General features: G+C 46.5%; 1 protein-coding gene across 5 annotated transcripts in view; it reads left to right on the forward strand.

Annotated features, from left to right (window-relative positions):
* Window positions 1-20986, forward strand: part of LOC115075660 (caskin-1-like) — a 177969-nt gene that overhangs the window by 78715 nt on the left and 78268 nt on the right. For 3 of the 5 annotated variants that reach the window (XR_003852568.1, XM_029576237.1, XM_029576238.1), the window contains exon 2: window positions 6601-6652. The exons of 1 other annotated variant lie outside the window; for it this stretch is intronic. Coding sequence is in view for 2 of the 4 variants with exons in the window: in XM_029576237.1 (XP_029432097.1) it covers window positions 6601-6652 (52 nt within the window). In the remaining 2 variants the exon portion in view is untranslated. Of the gene's footprint in view, window positions 1-6361; window positions 6457-6600; window positions 6653-20986 lie in introns of those variants that run through there. One more of the 5 variants, XM_029576239.1, reaches the window with a different exon arrangement.

The raw sequence follows: 20986 nt of genomic DNA on the forward strand, positions 1-20986 counted from the left end.
GTGGTTGTGCTCAGGTTGTGTGCAGGAGATGCCGTGGTTGTGCTCAGGATGTGTGCAGGAGATGCCGTGGTTGTGCTCAGGTTGTGTGCAGGAGATGCCGCGGTTGTAATCAGTTGTGTGCAGGAGATGCTGCGGTTGTGCTCAGGATGTGTGCAGGAGATGCTGCGATTGTGCTCAGGATGTGTGCAGGACATGCTGCGGTTGTGCTCAGGATGTGTGCAGGAGATGCTGTGGTTGTGCTCAGGATGTGTGCAGGAGATGCCGTGGTTGTGCTCAGGATGTGTGCAGGAGATGCTGAGGTTGTGCTCAGGTTGTGTGCAGGAGATGCTGAGGTTGTGCTCAGGATGTGTGCAGGAGATGCTGCGGTTGTGTGCAGGAGATGCTGCGGTTGTGTGCAGGAGATGCTGCGGTTGTGCTCAGGATGTGTGCAGGAGATGCCGCGGTTGTGTGCAGGAGATGCCGCGGTTGTGCTCAGGATGTGTGCAGGAGATGCTGCGGTTGTGTGCAGGAGATGCTGCGGTTGTGCTCAGGTTGTGTGCAGGAGATGCCGCGGTTGTGTGCAGGAGATGCCGCGGTTGTGCTCAGGATGTGTGCAGGAGATGCTGAGGTTGTGTGCAGGAGATGCTGCGGTTGTGCTCAGGATGTGTGCAGGAGATGCCGTGGTTGTGCTCAGGATGTGTGCAGGAGATGCCGTGGTTGTGCTCAGGTTGTGTGCAGGAGATGCCGCGGTTGTAATCAGTTGTGTGCAGGAGATGCCGCGGTTGTGCTCAGGATGTGTGCAGGAGATGCTGCGATTGTGCTCAGGATGTGTGCAGGACATGCTGCGGTTGTGCTCAGGATGTGTGCAGGAGATGCTGAGGTTGTGCTCAGGATGTGTGCAGGAGATGCGGTTGTAATCAGTTGTGTGCAGATGCTGCGGTTGTGTGCAGGAGATGCTGCGGTTGTGCTCAGGATGTGTGCAGGAGATGCGGTTGTGTGCAGGAGATGCTGCGGTTGTGCTCAGGATGTGTGCAGGAGATGCTGTGGTTGTGCTCAGGTTGTGTGCAGGAGATGCTGAGGTTGTGCTCAGGTTGTGTGCAGGAGATGCTGAGGTTGTGCTCAGGATGTGTGCAGGAGATGCTGAGGTTGTGCTCAGGATGTGTGCAGGAGATGCGGTTGTAATCAGTTGTGTGCAGATGCTGCGGTTGTGTGCAGGAGATGCTGCAGTTGTGCTCAGGATGTGTGCAGGAGATGCGGTTGTAATCAGTTGTGTGCAGGAGATGCGGTTGTGTGCAGGAGATGCTGCGGTTGTGCTCAGGATGTGTGCAGGAGATGCTGCGGTTGTGCTCAGGATGTGTGCAGGAGATGCTGCGGTTGTAATCAGTTGTGTGCAGGAGATGCTGCAGGAGATGCTGCAGTTGTGTGCAGGAGATGCTGCGGTTGTGTGCAGGAGATGCTGAGGTTGTGTGCAGGAGATGCTGCGGTTGTGCTCAGGATGTGTGCAGGAGATGCTGCGGTTGTAATCAGTTGTGTGCAGGAGATGCTGCGGTTGTGCTCAGGATGTGTGCAGGAGATGCTGAGGTTGTGCTCAGGTTGTGTGCAGGAGATGCTGCGGTTGTAATCAGTTGTGTGCAGGACATGCTGCGGTTGTGCTTAGGATGTGTGCAGGACATGCTGCGGTTGTGCTCAGGATGTGTGCAGGACATGCTGCGGTTGTGCTCAGGTTGTGTGCAGGAGATGCTGCGGTTGTGCTCAGGATGTTACAGATTCCCAGTTACTGCCCCCGGGAGCCTTGTGACCTGGATTGGCCACTATTGGAAATAGAAAACTGGGCTTGATGGACCTTTGGTCTGACCCAGTATGGCAGTTCTTATGAGCCTAGGTCAATAACTGTCATCCAGGGGATCCTGGGAGAAGCACAGGGAGGTGAGAGGCAAGATTTATGACTCCAATGAACTGAGATCGGTGCCACCTCATCGTAGGTAGGAGAGAGGCGGGCAGCTTCTAATTTTCGTCTTTGCATGGTAGCGTTTCCGTTGTGCATGAGTGTGTGTGAGGAAATATTTCCCATGCAGCTGTAAGCGGGTGTGGAGGAGGAAAATGTCATAGGAACATATGCTACCTTCTCCCCCATCTGTGGAAGTGTATTTATATTTATGATAATTAAGGATTAACAAGTCAAATTTCATTAATAACAATATTGGGAGCTTATTTTTAGTTTTAAAAGACAGAAGAAAATCAGAAAGACAAAAGATGTAATTTTAGGAGGAGAATTGTGTGTCGTACTCTGGAGGTTTCTAACTGGTTTTTCCAATCTGTTCCAGCCATGCTGGGCTTTCTGGGGGCAATTTTCAGTAGCCCATATTGGAGAAGAGACGGCTGGGAGGGGACATGAGAGGGGTTTATAAAATCATGAGTGGGGTGGAAGGGGTAAATAAAGGACGGTTAGTCATTTCATTGGCCATTTTCAGCAATATTTTATGGATTGATTTTGTTCAAGCGAGTGAGAGCCACTTTTGTTTGCTGCTACCTCACTCTTATGTTCTCTGTTCCCTCCTCAGTTTCCTAATTACTTCCCTCCAGCTGCCCAGGCCAGATTCCCTTAAAACGACACCTCCAAGCCAGCTTTGCCCATGAGTGACAGTGCTCTCTGGTTTCCAATGGCTCCTCTAGAGCTCCCTCTAATGGTCAATGCCGAATATTGGGAAAGGCTTGCAAACATGTACTTCTGTTATTTTGCTCTATATTACCTTGATTTTATTAAGTACTTTTGGCTAATTCTGGCTTTAGTTGTTTACTTGACAGGTTTTGTATGGTTGATTGGCAATTTATGTTTAAATTCACTCATTGTTTTGATTTTATTAATTTGTAGTGACTGATCTATAATTTACTTTGTAAATGTAAACTGTTGGGTTTTGTATTGTTGATAATATATCGCTATTTTATTTTATTGTTTAAAACTGTTGAATTCTGTCAATTTAATTTTATTTTTGTATCACACAGAGATTTTATGTTAAATATGTTCTAAGCTGATGAACCCATAACTCCCTATCTGAAACACTCACAGTATACTCCAGTGCTAAAAGCATGCCTGGCTCCTGTCGCCTACTAGTGTAGTGCAGATGCTAGGCAGGCGGTGCTGCAATGAGGAAGCTGCAGGAGAAATGCAGGCAGTGCTGCACTGAGGAACTCGCAGGAAAATGCAGTGAATACTGAAGTGAGGAGCCCACAGGAGGGATGCAGGCAGTGCTGCAGTGAGAAACCCGCAGGAGGGATGCAGTAGTGCTGCAGTGAGGAACTTGCAGGGATGCAGGCAGTGCTACAGTGAGAAACCCGCAGGAGAAATGCACTAGTGCTGCAGTGAGGAACTGGCAGGAAGGATGCAGCAGTATTGCAATGAGGAGCCCACAAGAGGAATGCAGCAAGTCTGCAATGAGCAGCCCTCAGGAGGGATGTTGCAGTGCTGCAATAACGAACCCGTAGGAGTGATTTATTTATTTATTTTTTATTTAGATTTTTATATTCTGCTTTTTGCACTTTTTTCAGCAGACAGTGCTGCAAGAAACCCACAGGAGAGTTGCAGGCAGTGCTCTTGGATATGTTAGTGCATTGCAAGGACAGAGGAGCTAAATTAAAACATAGTATTTATAAGAACTGCAGACAGAATTCCTGGGTGAAAAGAGTAGGTGTTTCATAAAACCCTCATTCTCTAGGGCTGGAATCCTTCTCCTAGGGATGCGGCCTCGAATTCTTTAGAAGATCAGAGTTATCAGTTCAGTGTGTGCTCCATTGATGAAATTGTGCTTTGTCAGTGTTATGGGTTCAGTGAGCGGTAATTTGGCACCTTTTCATGTAGGTGTAGTAAACACTTATAGTAACATAGTGATGTCATGTGCATCTCATTAAGTGAGACTTAAATGTCAATTCTCTCACTGAGGCAAGGGTGCAGTCCAGTACACCCTTCTGGAATGTCAGCATGGGAAGGGGTGAGGTAGGGAAGTGTAAGGCTCTCATCGAGGAAGAATAGCTAAAGTATCTGGGGGCTCTTTGGGAATTCAGCATGGCCCATGCCCTCTCTTTTCTGGGTAAGTCTGCGACCCCAAGCACAGGGTTGGCAGCTGGAGAAGCTTCCCAGTGCATCCTGAACCACATTTCCATGGGATCTGTCAGTAGTCTTCACTTGATACCTGGCATTCCTGATCAACCTGTCATCATGGGCCTACAGGAAGGGAGTGGAAAACCCTGTGCTTTGGAGTAGAGGCCAGAAAGCAATATACTGCTAGATTTAATCACACTGGAATGTTTTCTGCTCCCCCCCCCCCCCCCAAAAAAAAATATGATGCCCTTAGGTTCCTGGTGCCAGTAACCTGTTGGGCGGTCTGCACCTCTGGTATGGAGAAGCAGGGACCAAGCCTTATTGCATGTGAATAGATTGGCTTTGCTTTGAATCTCTGTAACATTTCTACTTTTAAATAAAGTCCTTGGTAACTCCAAAGCTCTGAATGGAAATCTGAAAACAAAGTAAAGAATCAAGAGCCCCCACCCACCAATAGCAGGACCAAACCGATAGCTTTGGTCCTGCTTCAACGGCAGGGGAGAAGAAAAAAACTGATACCTCACGCATATGCAGCATAGCTCCCTGCTTCAACGGCAGGGGAGAAGATAAACAACCAATAAGGGCTGAATAACATAATCTGGGTAAAAACAAATAAGCATGGGTGTAGCTTGCTTATTGCGGCGGTTACTACCCCTACTACCCCTAACTAATCAAGCTAGATATTTCACTTGGATGCAGCTCCATCACCGCTCTCTACATTAATGGTGGGGGTGGAAGGGAAATAGAACCAAGAGCTAGGAGAAACAGATAAGTATGAGAGAAAAAATGAGGGAAGCTTGCTGGGCAGACTGGATGGGCCATTTGGTCTTCTTCTGCCGTCATTTCTATGTTTCTATGCTTTCTGACCTGTAAAAAAAATACAAATAAAAGGCTCCATGTACTTGTGCTTATGATTTTACCCAGTCAGCAGTACTGGTACATGCCATGGGACAGATGATTTACTGCGCTGCCATTTCTTCTGGGCAGATTGCAGGGGCAGGAGACCTTTGCTTCTTGTGCTGCTCTTCTCATTGTGGGGCCAATGCAATAAGATGCGCCGAAAACGAGTGCTTATATTGCGCGCTCATTTTCCTAACACGGGCAACCACATCCCCAGGTGCCTGATGCAATATTTAAATGAGGCGTTAAAAAGGGCACGCTAACAGAGAATTGAGCATCTATAGAACTGAGCACAATAAAGCTCTGGAATTTGTTGCCAGAGGATGTGGTTAGTGCAGTTAGTGTAGCTGGGTTCAAAAAAGGTTTGGATAAGTTCTTGGAGGAGAAGTCCATTAATGGCTATTAATCAGGTTTACTTAGGGAATAGCCACTGCTATTAATTGCATCAGTAGCATGGGATCTTCTTAGTGTTTGGGTAATTGCCAGGTTCTTATGGCCTGGATTGGCCTCTGTTGGAAACAGGATGCTGGGCTTGATGGACCCTTGGTCTGACCCAGCTTGGCAAGTTCTTATAGCGCTCAATAGTTTATTGCATCAGGCGCCCAATTACAACGGGAGCTCAATACAAGCATCCATTTTGATCCTGCTTCTTTTTTGCTATAATTCACTTCAGCAACCTCAGCAAAATATTAGGCGCCCCTTGCTATGGACGTCCAAATTGTGTGGCGATAAGTAGTGTTTTTTTAATGAAATGAAAATCTACAATTATTTTTCTCCACCAAAAGGCAGTCAATTATGCACATTACTTATATTGATTTATTTATATTATTTACTGTATTTACTGTTAAGACGGGTTTTCATGAGTTTTAGATTATGTTAATATGAGTCTCAAGAGTTTTAGGTTACGTTTAGTGTTTCTACTGTTAACTGGCAACATTGTTCCATGTACCGCCTTAGAGCGAAATTGAAGTTTCATTGTAAACCGATATGATTTGTACTTCTACATGAATGTCGGTATAGAAAAAATAAAAATAAATAAAATTAGTGTCACAATGATACTGGAGGGGAGGTCACACATCACAACCAGAGAACCTATTTTGTAATGTTTTTCATGAACCCTTGGCTGCAAGCTGACTTTACTCCATCGCTGAGGCTGGAGGTAAATTTGCCGCATTAAAAAGAGTTCCTTGGGCGCCCAGTGCTTTACTGCATCGGGTCATAATAGCCAATATCCTCATCTCCATGCAATTAATACTTGATTCACACGATCAGGTTCACATGTGGCAGGATGTGGGTTTTGGAGGCGCTAATTTTCTTGCAGCACCTGGTGCTAGTCCTATGCATCCAACCCCCTGTAAACCTGTGCGCTAGGCTGAGCGCACTTTATTGCATTGGCTCCCGAGGGCTGAAGTCTGGTGAGCGGCAGAGATGGATATTTCTCAGTCCCCCCTGGGATGTGTGTGAGAGATGGGAACTTTTAGGTATCATCTTCTAATGCTTTTTCCCAAGGAGCTGGCACAGCAGTGACCGTGCCTTCCTGCAAGGGCGCCTCCTAGCTTTAGTTATTAGAATGGAAAGTGGGTCCTGTCTCAGCTCATTCTCTGTTTCTTGTCCTTGTTTTCTAGAGCTCCTTGGCTCAGCAAAGAGAGTAAATGTGAATTTTCAAGACACGGATGGGTAAGTGATGTGAGGCCTAATGCACAGGGGCCTCGCCTTCCCAGGCTGTGCCCCTCTGAAATATCTGTGACCTGCAGGCCCCATTACGGAACTTGTACATTACATGTAGCACGTGCCAGGGTGACGTCAGCCGTGCTTCCAGGCTCCTCCTCCCTCTGCCGGTAGGGTTTGCACTGACCGTGCGGTACAGAGCCGGTCAGGGCTAGCGACCGGACACCGAACGTGCGATTTCCCCCCCCCCCCCCCCCGTGCTTCCGGGTTAGAGAGGCGGGGCACCGCACAACCCTCCCAGTCAGCTCCCTGTGACTTCACAGATCTCCACAGCAACGTCCCTCTGGGGCCCGCCCCTCCCTCTCACCGTGCACTCTGATTGGGTACGCTGGGGAGAGGAGGCGGGGAACAGCACAACCCTCAGCTCCCACTGACTCCGCACGTCTCCAGCTGTGACCGCCCATTTGTCCTCGCTCCACGTCCGTTCCCGTGCTGTGATTGGATATCATCAGTGGCTCCTGAGATCTCCACAGCAACCGCCCTCAGCTTCCCGCCCCTCTGGGTACCAGGGAGGGCTGCAGGGAGCGAGGAGGGGGATGGGGGAATTGAATTATTGCGTTAGGATGCTCCACACAGCTACAAGTAAAAATGCAACCAGTATCACTTCCCAGCCTATTCCACCCCTCATCAACCACCTCCCCTTAAATTTCCTGTTAAAATCATTCTTCACACTTTCTGCATCCCATTCTTTACCAAACTCTGCTCAGCACCTCTCCTATGAACTTTCAAATGTTTTTACAAAGGGCCATGTTTCAACTTCTTGCAAAAAGTCAAATAATTTAATTCAGCTTGCAATTCTAGTGGCAGTCCAATCACAACCAAGGCCCGAAATAAATGCCCTCTGCAGCGTACTGATCAATTTAACGGGTCATCCCAGGCGTTACCAGTGGAGACTGTTGCAAAGACCAAAGAGGCCATGGAGGAACAGGGAAGGGAAGGAGAGAGTCACGGAGGATGTATGGAGGGAAGGGGAGAGACAGAGGGGCAGAGCTGGCGTTTGGGTAAGGTGAGCAGGGCGGATGCCGGGGCACAGTCAGGAAGGAGTGACAATAATGGGGGTCACCATTAGCACTGTTCCCTCTGGTGCATGCATGTGTGGCTAAATAGGGCTCCTTAAGTAGCCACACATGCTGCACCTCAGATCATGCAGACCTAGACGGAAGCCGGTGCCACCGCTCCATCCCATCAGTGACCGCTGTGCCAGAATGTCCAAAGTTTGTGGGCCGGTATTTCCCACGCTGATCTTGTGCATCTCTAGATCAGCGTGGGAAATATAGGGAGTGCACACTCAGAGGGCTGGCGTGGACTGGAAAGAAGGGTGGGAAGGAGGTGGAAGGCAGAGGCTTGTGCGATGTATTCTGGGAGGGAGGGAGAGGGTTGCTGGTGATGGGGAGAAGATGGTAGGGGATGTGGTAAGAGACAGAGGTGGATGCTGGAAGAGGGGCATAAGCAAACAGGAGGGGCGGAGGGACCCTGCCCCTGCTGCTCTCTTGTAGGGAAAGCTTGTGTGAACCCCGACCCTGCTAAACTACACCAAGGAGCAGGGCATGGGGGAGACAGGGCGCCAGTGATGGGTTTCACCCATGCTGGTGTTTGTCCTAGACCTGGCCCTGCGGAGGTGGCACGGAGAGAGAGGGGTTCCCAGCCCCCTGCTCCCACCACTCCCGCAGAATGCAATGAGAAGAGTAAAGTGACAGATGGAAGGGAAATAATGTCAGCTGGGGGGGGGGGGGGAGTAAAAAATAGAAAGAGAAGCAGGGAAAGCAGCAAAAAAAAGCCTGAAGATGAAGGCAGAGGAGCAAGAACAGCATGAGCGAGAGAGAGAGAGAGGTAAAAGTCTGTTTTATTTCCACAGTCGTCATCTGATTACATAACTGGGAAGTTTTCAATCATTTTGTATGTATTTTTTAATTTCTAGTGTAACATTCAACCCTTGGCATTGGTGGTGGGTTTAATCTTTTTAGCTTTGTCCTGTCATTTGGGTGAGGGATGTTGTGCCCTCAGGACTGACCCACCCCAGGGGGGCAGATCAGGTTTTAGGATGGTTCTGTCTTCCTGGCTCCACACAGAATGCCAGGAGCTCTCGCTGCCTCTTCAGGCAGCACAAACATTTCAGTTCATCCTGTAGAGGTTTTCTCCTGAATCCCCCTTGCTCATCCGGAGTGGTTGGTGGCCCTTTCCATGAGTATTCAGTGCCTGCATGCAGCAGGAGATGCATATGTAAGTCGTCTCATTACAGAACTGCAATTTAATTTTCCCATCCATGAATTCCCCTTTATCTCTACATTGTGGTCCATGGCCATTGGCTTCACTTGTTCTGCACACTGTAGTTAATGGGTGTAGAATGTGCCAGCTTGCCACATGGCTACTCCCAAGGAGTCAGGTCCCACCCACATCCCCCAGCGGACCTAGGAGCTCAGGGCCCAGAGCAATAATGTCTGCATTATAGCTGTAATATGGCTTCCCCTGATAGATATTACAGCTTTAATGTAGACGTTGTGGTAGTTAAGGGAATGGTGACCCTTGTTTATAGCCTTCAGGAGACAGAAGCGAAGACAACAGTCTCTGCTCTTGCACAATGGCGACACCTAGTGGCCAGATCCATGGTGTACATGGAGGAGGTTCTGTCCAAAGACTGTTGCTGTAATAATTCGCCTAGATCTGGGGAAGGAGCACCAAAGGGTTAAAAATGAAGGAAAGGAGGAACCTATCAAACCCAAAACAAGAAAGGTGACAGGCTTGGGTAGGAGGTTGGATGGCTTCCCTTGCACTTAGGGGGAGCTTAGAGGAAATTCATTAATTACTTTATTTAATTATTAACACACTCATTAACTGCCTCTCCCAAGAAACTCCAAGGTTGTGTACATGAAAACCATAAAATATAAGAGGAATGTGTAATTCAGCTTTAAACTGTTCAGTTTATTTATCCAATTTCAAAGCAGCCGCTTATTCTAAATGCTTGTCCCAAAGATTATAGTAAAGCGTCACAGTCCCTTGACGTGACCCTGTTTTGCTAAGGGCTTGTGTCGGGAGGAACCAACGAAGGATTTCACATCTGTGAAAAAGGAGGTTCTAATTAGAACAGAGGCAAATACAGAACCAGATGGAAGTTTACAATCCCCCTTTTTGGTAAATTTTTCCTGTTTGGCTTAATTAAATAGACTTTTCAACTTCTTGCAAAAAGGCAAATAATTTAATTCAACTCCACAAAATAAATGCCCTCCGCCATGTACTGATCAATTTAAGTGGTCATCCCAGGCGTTACCAGCAGATACTGCTGTGAAGACCAAAGAGCTCATGGCAGTGATGTACAATTTGTTATGTTTAGCTCAGTAGTCTCAGTACCTATCTAGAGTCTGAATGTCACCTACGCCGGTCTCACCTTGCCTTCCTGGACACTCTCTTGTTGCAGCAGGACCTGACTCCTCGTACAGGAAACCTTTCTACATTACTCTAGTCACCATCCCCAGCCCCTGCTCGACAATATTCCTTTAAGACAGATTTTCAGACTGCGTAGACTATGTTCCTCAAGGAAAGACTTCTTGATACAAGCTCAACACATCAGCTTGGTTTTGCGCAAGAGGTTACCCTCACCGTGTCATCCCGGGGTGGCGCCGCGGGCGTGGTTTCAGCCCAGGGGCATTCCGGGGGCGTGGCCGCAGCCTCCGGACCAGCCCCCGGACCGGAACATGGTGCGTGGCAGCTGGCCCGGCGCGCACAAAGTTACGCCTGCCTCGAGCAGGCGTAACTTTCGCGACAGAGGTGGGGGGCGGGGGGTGGGTTAGGTAGGGGAAGGGAGGGGAAGGTGGGGGGAGGCGGAAAGAAAGTTCCCTCCGAGGCCGCTCTGATTTCAGAGCGGCCTCGGAGGGAACGGAGGCAGGCTGCGCGGCTTGGAGTACACAGGCTGTCGATTTTGGGCAGCCTTGCGCGCGCCGACCCCGGATTTTAATAGATACCCGCGGCTACGCGCGTATCTATTGAAATCCCGCGTAATCTTGTTCGCGTTTGCACAAGTTTATGAAATCTGCCCCTTAAAGCTCACGCTAGCTCTTCATCTACGGGGTGGTAGATGTTATTCAGTGCCCATGTTAGTTACTATATGTAGGAAAAACCACACAAGTGTTAAGGAACCGCATTATTGGACCCCGGTCCTGTCTGTGATTGGGCCGCCAGGAGGCTCCACTAGTTATTCACTGGCAGAAAACCAGGCATGACATCTCTGATTTCAGGGGTTTTTTTTTATGTCTGAGCAAAATTATCCTTCAAACTGAGGCAGCAAATGTTCTACCTTCTTGGTCCATAGGGAACAGAAGAGGATATTCGAGCTTAGTTCACTTTTTCCCTAGAGTGGTCTTCATTTTTCTTATTAATTGCTGAAATATTTTTACAATGCCATAGAAATAATGGATTGTGTTCAGGTCTTCCAATTGGCTGTTACCGGCTGTGAGTCACTTTGTAATTGGTGCTGAATCCTTTATCCCGATAGGAGGTTTGGGTCCCGTGGCCTCCCCTGATTGGTGGAACACGTTTTGGCACACTCTTTGCTTCAGTTTAAGTTAGTTGCTTGCTGATGTCTCTGTACAGTAAGCTGTTGTATCTAAAATGAAAATGCTGTCATACCTGTTATGTGGATACTTCTGTTGGTACCTTTAAAGTGCACCTTTAAATGCTGTAACTCTGATTTAAGAACATAAGAAACTGCCACACTGGGTCAGACCAAGGGTCCATCAAGCCCAGCATCCTGTTTCCCACGGTGGCCAATCCAGGCCATAAGAACCTGGCAATTACCCAAACACTAAGAAGATCCCTTGCTACTGATGCCAGTAATAGCAGTGGCTATTCCCTAAGTAAACTTGATTAATAGCTTAAACTTGATTAATGAACTTATCCAAACCTTTTTTAAACCCAGCTACACTAACTGCACTAACCACAACCTCTGGCAACAAATTCCAGAGCTTAACTGTGCATTGAAGTTAGCAAGTAGCACATTTAAGACTAATGCAGAAAATTATTTTTCACTCAACGCACAATAAAGCTCTGGGCTTGATGGACCCTTGGTCTGACCCAGCATGGTAATTTCTTATGTTCTTAGCCCCCTAGTCCTTCTATTATCCAAAAGATTAAATAACCAATTCACATTTACCTGTTCTAGACCTCTCATTTATTTATGTATTTATGTATTTATTTAGAATTTTTCTATACCGACCTTCATGGTTAAATACCATATCAAATCGGTTTACATCGAATGGGGATAGAGAACTGTAACAGACAGAACAACTTTTTATAATCGGAGGGAAACAAAAAGTTACATTAAACAAGGACTATAAACTTGGAAGCTTGGACAGCTGGAAGGTAAATCTCATGATTTTAAAGACCTCTATCATATCTCCCCTCAGCTGTCTTTTCTCCAAGATTAACAGCCCTAACCTCTTTAGGCTTTCCTCATAAGGGAGCTGTTCCATCCCCTTTATCATTTTGGTCACCCTTCTCTGTACCTTCTGCATTGCAAATATATCTTTTTTGAGATGTGGCGACCCAGCTATCTACATTTCTAATAATTGAATCACCAACTATGATGGCCAACCTAACCTTTCCTTCCTGGGCAGTAGCCCTGTGAGACTTGTTCTCAGTGCGAGAGGACAATGCATCACCTGGAGAGAAGGTCCTTGCTACAGGATCACTTCCTGTTACACTAGGGTAATCCTCTCCAACTGGGAGAACTTTCTGATCCAAGGCAGCACCGGGGCTGCCAGACTGAATTTGGGACTTGGCTACTATGTCCCTGAAGGTCTCATCAATGTACCTCTCTGCCTCAGCTCCTCCAGGTCTACCACTCTAACCTCCAGAGATCGGATTCATTCTCTTAAAGCCAGGAGCTCTTTGCACCTGTGCACACATACGATCTCTCACTGGCAGATAAAAAAAATCATACATGTGACACTCGATGAAAAAGACTGGAAAGCCCCCCTCTTGCTGCTGGACTGGTGCCTTCATCCTAATATTGTTGAGTTCCTAGTTAAGTTTAGGTTGCTAAGGGAGTAGGAATTATAGTACTTTAAATTTATAGGTGTATTCACTAATTAATACACTAGTGACCTATAAGAGGGAGACAGAGAGGTATATAGATGAGACCTTCAGGGACATAGTAGTCCAGTCCCAACTTCAGACTGGCAGCCCTGGTGCTGCCTTGGAGGAAGAAGGTCTCATAATGGGAGAGCACCAACCAGATGTAGCAGGAAAGGATCCTGTAGCAAGGACCTGCTCTCTAGGTGATGCATTGTCCTTTCGCACTGAGGATATCTCCCCAAGGCCTACTGCCCAGGAGGGAAGGGTTAGGTCGGCCGTCATAGTTGGTGATTCGATTATTAGGAATGTAGATAGCTGGGTGGCGGGTGGGCGTAAGGATCGCCTGGTAACATGCCTACCTGGTGCGAGGGTGGCGGACCTCACGCGTCACCTAGATAGGATTTTAGACAGTGCTGGGGAGGAGCCGGCTGTCGTGGTACACGTGGGCACCAACGACATAGGAAAATGTGGGAGGGAGGTTCTGGAAGCCAAATTTAGGCTCTTAGGTAGAAAGATTAAATCCAGAACCTCCAGGGTAGCATTCTCTGAAATGCTCCCTGTTCCACGCGCAGGTCACCAGAGGCAGGCAGAGCTCCGGAGTCTCAATGCGTGGATGAGACGATGGTGCAAGGAAGAGGGATTCAGTTTTGTTAGGAACTGGGGAACCTTTTGGGGAAGGGGGAGTCTCTTCCGAAGGGATGGGCTCCACCTTAACCAGAGTGGAACCAGACTGCTGGCGCTAACCTTTAAAAAGGAGATAGAGCAGCTTTTAAACTAGAACAAAGGGGAAAGCCGACAGTCGCTCAGCAGCGCATGGTTCGGAGAGATGTATCTTTAAAGGATACTAATGATGCATTAGAATTAGGGCATCCTGACAGTGAGGTTCCAATAATTAGAAAAGTAGTCCAAGTGCCTGTAACTAAAAACTCACCTGAGCTAAAAAATTCTAACTTATCCCTATCAATTAAAAAGCAGAATAAAAAAACAAACTTTGAAATGTTTGTATGCTAATGCCAGAAGTCTAAGAAGTAAGATGGGAGAATTAGAATGTATAGCAGTGAATGATGACATAGACTTAATTGGCATCTCAGAGACATGGTGGAAAGAGGATAACCAATGGGACAGTGCTATACCGGGGTACAAATTATATCGCAATGACAGAGAGGAGCAGTCGGGAGGAGGTGTGGTGCTTTATGTCCGGGATGGCATAGAGTCCAACAGGATAAACATCCTGCATGAGACTAAATACAAAATTGAATCTTTATGGGTAGAAATCCCTTGTTTATCAGGGAAGACTACAGTGATAGGGGTATACTACCGTCCACCTGGTCAAGATGGTGAGATGGACAGTGAAATGCTAAGAGAAATTAGGGAAGCTAACCAAATTGGTAGTGCAGTAATAATGGGAGACTTCAATTACCCCAATATAGACTTCAATTACCCCAATATAGACCTAAACTCTCTGACAAGTGTAGCCTATACACTTATGCCTCTTCTCATCATATTATTGTATTATCTAACTTGTTCAGTTATGCCTTCTATCGCTCCGGCTATCCTAGCCCTCCAGGTTAATACCCCTTGTTATATGTAACTTTCATTTCTTGTTATATGGTTGACTTTGTTATTCCCCTCATGTTATTTGTAAACCGATCTGATATGAATTTCTTTCATGAAGGTCGGTATATAAAAATGTTAAATAAATAAATAAATAAATAAATGTATCATCGGGTCACGCTAGAGAGATAACGTTCCTGGATGGAATAAATGATAGCTTTATGGAGCAATTGGTTCAGGAACCGACGAGAGAGGGAGCAATTTTAGATCTAATTCTCAGTGGAGCACAGGACTTGGTGAGAGAGGTAACGGTGGTGGGGCCGCTTGGCAATAGTGATCATAATATGATCAAATTTGATTTAATGACTGGAAAAGGAACAGTGTGCAAATCCAAGGCTCTTGTGCCAAACTTTCAAAAGGGAAACTTTGATAAAATGAGAAAAATTGTTAGAAAAAAACTGAAAGGAGCAGCTACAAAAGTAAAAAATGTCCAAGAGGCGTGGTCATTGTTAAAAAATACCATTCTAGAAGCACAGTCCAGATGTATTCCACACATTAAGAAAGGTGGAAAGAAGGCAAAACGATTACCGGCATGGTTAAAAGGGGAGGTGAAAGAAGCTATTTTAGCCAAAAGATCTTCACTCAAAAATTGGAAGAAGGATCCAACAGAAGAAAATAGGATAAAGCATAAACATTGGCAAGTTAAATGTAAGACATTGATAAGACAGGCTAAGAGAGAATTTGAAAAGAAGTTGGCTGTAGAGGCAAAAACTCACAGTAAAAACTTTTTTAAATATATCCGAAGCAGAAAGCCTGTGAGGGAGTCAGTTGGACCGTTAGATGATCGAGGGGTTAAAGGGGCACTTAGAGAAGATAAGGCCATCGCGGAAAGATTAAATGATTTCTTTGCTTCGGTGTTTACTGAAGAGGATGTTGGGGAGGTACCCATAATGGAGAAGGTTTTCATGGGTAATGATTCAGATGGACTGAATCAAATCACGGTGAACCTAGAAGATGTGGTAGGCCTGATTGACAAACTGAAGAGTAGTAAATCACCTGGACCGGATGGTATACACCCCAGAGTTCTGAAGGAACTAAAAAATGAAATTTCAGACCTATTAGTAAAAATGTGTAACTTATCATTAAAATCATCCATTGTACCTGAAGACTGGAGGATAGCAAATGTAACCCCAATATTTAAAAAGGGCTCCAGGGGCGATCCGGGAAACTACAGACCGGTTAGCCTGACTTTAGTGCCAGGAAAAATAGTGGAAAGTGTTCTAAACATCAAAATCACTGAACATATAGAAAGACATGGTTTAATGGAACAAAGTCAGCATGGCTTTACCCAGGGCAAGTCTTGCCTCACAAATCTGCTTCACTTTTTTGAAGGAGTTAATAAACATGTGGATAAAGGTGAACCGGTAGATATAGTATACTTGGATTTTCAGAAGGCGTTTGACAAAGTTCCTCATGAGAGGCTTCTAGGAAAAGTAAAAAGTCATGGGATAGGTGGCGATGTCCTTTCGTGGATTGCAAACTGGCTAAAAGACAGGAAGCAGAGAGTAGGATTAAATGGGCAATTTTCTCAGTGGAAGGGAGTGGTCAGTGGAGTGCCTCAGGGATCTGTATTGGGACCCTTACTGTTCAATATATTTATAAATGATCTGGAAAGAAATACGACAAGTGAGATAATCAAATTTGCAGATGACACAAAATTGTTCAGAGTAGTTAAATCACAAGCAGATTGTGATAAATTGCAGGAAGACCTTGTGAGACTGGAAAATTGGGCATCCAAATGGCAGATGAAATTTAATGTGGATAAGTGCAAGGTGATGCATATAGGGAAAAATAACCCATGCTATAATTACACGATGTTGGGTTCCATATTAGGTGCTACAACCCAAGAAAGAGATCTAGGTGTCATAGTGGATAACACATTGAAATCGTCGGTTCAGTGTGCTGCGGCAGTCAAAAAAGCAAACAGAATGTTGGGAATTATTAGAAAGGGAATGGTGAATAAAACGGAAAATGTCATAATGCCTCTGTATCGCTCCATGGTGAGACCGCACCTTGAATACTGTGTACAATTCTGGTCACCGCATCTCAAAAAAGATATAGTTGAGATGGAGAAGGGCAACCAAAATGATAAGGGGAATGGAACAACTCCCCTATGAGGAAAGACTAAAGAAGTTAGGACTTTTCAGTTTGGAGAAGAGACGACTGAGGGGGGATATGATAGAGGTGTTTAAAATCATGAGAGGTCTAGAACGGGTAGATGTGAATCGGTTATTTACTCTTTCGGATAGTAGAAGGACTAGGGGACACTCCATGAAGTTAGCATGGGGCACATTTAAAACTAATCGGAGAAAGTTCTTTTTTACTCAACGCACAATTAAACTCTGGAATTTGTTGCCAGAGAATGTGGTTCGTGCAGTTAGTATAGCTGTGTTTAAAAAAGGATTGGATAAGTTCTTGGAGGAGAAGTCCATTACCTGCTATTAAGTTCACTTAGAGAATAGCCACTGCCATTAGCAATGGTTACATGGAATAGACTTAGTTTTTGGGTACTTGCCAGGTTCTTATGGCCTGGATTGGCCACTGTTGGAAACAGGATGCTGGGCTTGATGGACCCTTGGTCTGACCCAGTATGGCATTTTCTTATGTTCTTATGTTCTTATGATTAAACTCTCAATAAGGGCTGGTGCAATAGTACGATTTAGAAAAGAGCCTGATAGATTTTTACTGAGAAAGTGTCTCTTACCTAAAAATCAAGGGTTGAGCTAGGGGTGGGTGGGAGGGAAAGACAGACACTAGAATTAACTCCCTCTTGCTTGCTTATTATCTCAGACACACACAAAATCTAAAGAATATATCTTTATTACTTCTAGCACTTCCATCTGGTTCTGTATTTGCCTCTGTTCTAATTAGAGCCGCCTTTTTCATAGATGTGAAATTCCTTCGTTGGTTCCTCCCAACGCAGCCCCTTGGTGAAACACGATTGTGTCGAGAGACTGTAAAGCTTTGCTACAATATTTGTGACAAACATTTAGAATAAGCGGCTATTTTGAAACTGGACAAACATCATTTGTTATTACCGAACAGCTGAAAGCTGAATTACACATTCTTTTTGTATCTGATCTTGCTGCATGTGTGATTATTCTCTATTCCACTGATTTCCCATGAAAAACAAACCATATTTATCAGACAGAATAATTACAAACAACAGCATCAATTAGCTAAAAGATTATAACTTATTCAAAGATTTATACATTTTCTGAAAGGTGCAAAACATGTGATTGATCTGAAGACGTTACAAAGGGTGGAGGCCACAAGAGAGAATGCTTTAACTCACAATGTCTGCCGTGTAAGAGTTCCAGATTTCTAACTGAATCTGTTAATTCAGAGAAAGCCTCATGGATCCACGCATCCAGAAAGCAGGGGATAGTGGGGTCAGATTTAGAGCAATTCAAAATAAAGTGTTGGGTGGCAAAAAAAAGGGCCAAGCAGACACCAGGCCCTGTCCTTACAAGGTGCATCGACAAAAGGCACTGCAGATCTGAGCATTTCCAACCTGAAGTTGCCATGGAAATGGCTGCAAATTATTAGGCTGGTGCAGTAATATCATAGCTCGGAGTTATAAACAGTTGGTTCATTGCCTTCGGAGTACTGTGTGAGAAAGAGGAGGACTCAGGACGAGCCACACGAAAGCAGCTGGGATGGGGAAGGGCAGCATCTTCACTATAGTTAGGGTTTCAGGAGGTGAACCTGGGTCGCAAGCATATCCGAGCTTCAAGTACACGTCCACACTTTCTCCCTCAGAGGGGCTCTCCAGGCGTGCAGAGCGTGCACACTTTCTCCCTCAGAGGGGCTCTCCGAGCGTGCAGAGCGTGCACACTTTCTCCCTCAGAGGGGCTCTCCGAGCGTGCACACTTTCTCCCTCAGAGGGGCTCTCCGAGCGTGCAGAGCGTGCACACTTTCTCCCTCAGAGGGGCTCTCCGAGCGTGCAGAGCGTGCACACTTTCTCCCTCAGAGGGGCTCTCCGAGCGTGCAGAGCGTGCACACTTTCTCCCTCAGAGGGGCTCTCCGAGCGTGCAGAAGTGGAAGGGAAGTTTTGCAGTTCCCACCAGGAGAGCTTTTCTTAGAAAGTTTGCCACAGTTATGTGGGTACAAACTTGTCTGTGTTTTTTTTGCCATTAAGTAACGTACTGAAAAGTTTCCCCCAAATCGGCAAGAATCATGAATGATTTATAGGTGAAGTTAATTAGGAGGCGATAGCTCTGGCCAATCCCAGGGATAGTTTTTACCCTCAGACTGTACTGGAATAATCAAAGCAAAAGTACCCAGATACATTTGCACCTGCTTGATGGCAAAATGAACTTGTGCGTGGTTGTCGTCCCCAATCTAACCCTGCCCCGGGAATGCCTATAGAAAAATACCAGGGTAAAAGTACTTGCAATGCTAACATAGCCGGGAACTGGACAATCATCAAACAGCGCGATCCCCATGAAAAGGGCTTGATTATTGCCCTCCCGTCGGAGCGCACTGTTAACCCTCTATTGGACACGCGTTTTCCCTTACCTCTTATTCAGCAAGGGGCCGAAAACGCGCGTCCAACCCCCCGAACCTAATAGCGCCTGCAACATGCAAATGCATGTTGATGGCCCTATTAGGTATTCCCGCGCGATTCAGAAAACAAAATGTGCAGCCAAGCCGCACCTTTTGCTTTCAGAAATTAGCGCCCACCCAAAGGTAGACGCTAATTTCTCCGGGCACCGGGAAAGTGCACAGAAGAGCAGTAAAAACTGCTTTTCTGTGCACCCTCCGACTTAATATCATGGCGATATTAAGTTGGAGTTCCCGAAAGTTTCCAAAAGTAAAAAAAAAAATAAAAATTTGAAGTTGGCTCGTGGGTCGAAAACCAGATGCTCAATTTTGCCGGCGTCCAGTTTCTGAACCCGTGGCTGTCAGCGGGCTCAAGAACCGACGCCGGCAAAATTGAGCATCGGCTGTCAAACCCGCTGACAGCCGCCGCTCCGGTCCAAAAGGAGGCGCTAGGGACGCGCTAGAGTCCCTAGCGCCTCCTTTTGTCTGTTTCTACCGCCGGACCTAATTTGCATAGTGAATCGCGTGCACAGGAGAGTGGCCTGTGCCGCTCTCCCGCGGACTTTACTGTATCGGCCCGTATGATTGGTAGCTGCGAGTTACATTCGTCCCAAGTGGCTCTTTGCCTTTTGCAGTTGTACTTGAGCTGTTTCAGATGTTCTCATCTTTCCACAGTCCTGATGAGTCTTTACAGGAGGAAAGGAGTGACACACAGAATGCAAAGATGAACTTCCTTATTCAGAATGCACTGATGCTGGGATATAGGAAGGTCAAGCAAACACCCCAAATCCAGATGGGAATAGTCCTACCATTTATCCTCCCAGGCATCTGCCCTCTCACTTGTACTACCAAGCTGCCAAAACTTCCAGTACTTAGCTCGTTCTGTTGAAATCATCCGGAACGGATAATAAATGACATCATAAAAACATGAAACACCAGAACTTGACGACAGATAAAGGGCATATAGCCCTGCACATCTCCTGCTCAGCTTTACAGCCCCTTCCTCTCCCTCAGAGATCCCCAGTGCTTGTCCCAGGCTCAGGGAGATGGGAGGGGATTGCAATCAGCAGTGATGATACAAGGGAGATAACCAAAAGAAGATGTAACCACCTGCTTAGCAGTAAATAAAAAGGTTTTAGTGCCTGTCTGAACAGCAGCAAAGCAGTAACTTATTCCACCAAGCTGGAATAGCTCATGAAAATACCGACTTTGGGCCAGAGCGGACTTAATCGCCTTTACTGGAGGAATAACTCGGAGATTTTCCTCTTGAAAACGCAGAGTAGGCAGGTAAAGTCCGAGCGGATTGGCCTGACCTGCTGTAATAATGAAAGCGAGTCTTGACCACACAAGAGATGTGGGGATCAAATGTTAGAGCAACATCAGTTTTAACCCTCAGACTCCCCACTTGATCCAATCACAATTCTCTGTGACGCTGGACAGTTCTCCCTGTGAACCCACAAATGGGAGACGAAAAGACTGGGGGAAGATGGGTGAAGTGGAATAGAAGTGGGGCTGCCATGTTTGTGGTGGATGCAGGCTCTGGAGGCTGCTGCAGTGCTGGGCTCTGATGCCTGGGTTCAGCGTGAGAGATTTCCTGTTAGTTTGGAGGAGAAGTGGAATAAGAGTGGGGCTGCCATGTTTGTGGTGGATGCAGGCTCTGGAGGCTGCTGCAGTGTTGGGCTCTGATGCCTGGGTTCAGCGTGAGAGATTTCCTGTTAGTTTGGAGGAGAAGTGGAATAAGAGTGGGGCTGCTATGTTTTTGGTGGGTGCAGGCTCTGGAGGCTGCTGCAGTGCTGGGCTCTGATGCCTGGGTTCAGCGTGAGAGATTTCCTGTTAGTTTGGAGGAGAAGTGGAATAAGAGTGGGGCTGCCATGTTTGTGGTGGATGCAGGCTCTGGAGGCTGCTGCAGTGCTGGGCTCTGATGCCTGGGTTCAGCGTGAGAGATTTCCTGTTAGTTTGGAGGAGAAGTGGAATAAGAGTGGGGCTGCCATGTTTGTGGTGGATGCAGGCTCTGGAGGCTGCTGCAGTGCTGGGCTCTGATGCCTGGGTTCAGCGTGA

This window comes from Rhinatrema bivittatum, chromosome 14 (genome assembly GCF_901001135.1).
Source record: "Rhinatrema bivittatum chromosome 14, aRhiBiv1.1, whole genome shotgun sequence".
In the NCBI taxonomy this organism is placed as follows: Eukaryota; Metazoa; Chordata; class Amphibia; order Gymnophiona; family Rhinatrematidae; genus Rhinatrema; species Rhinatrema bivittatum.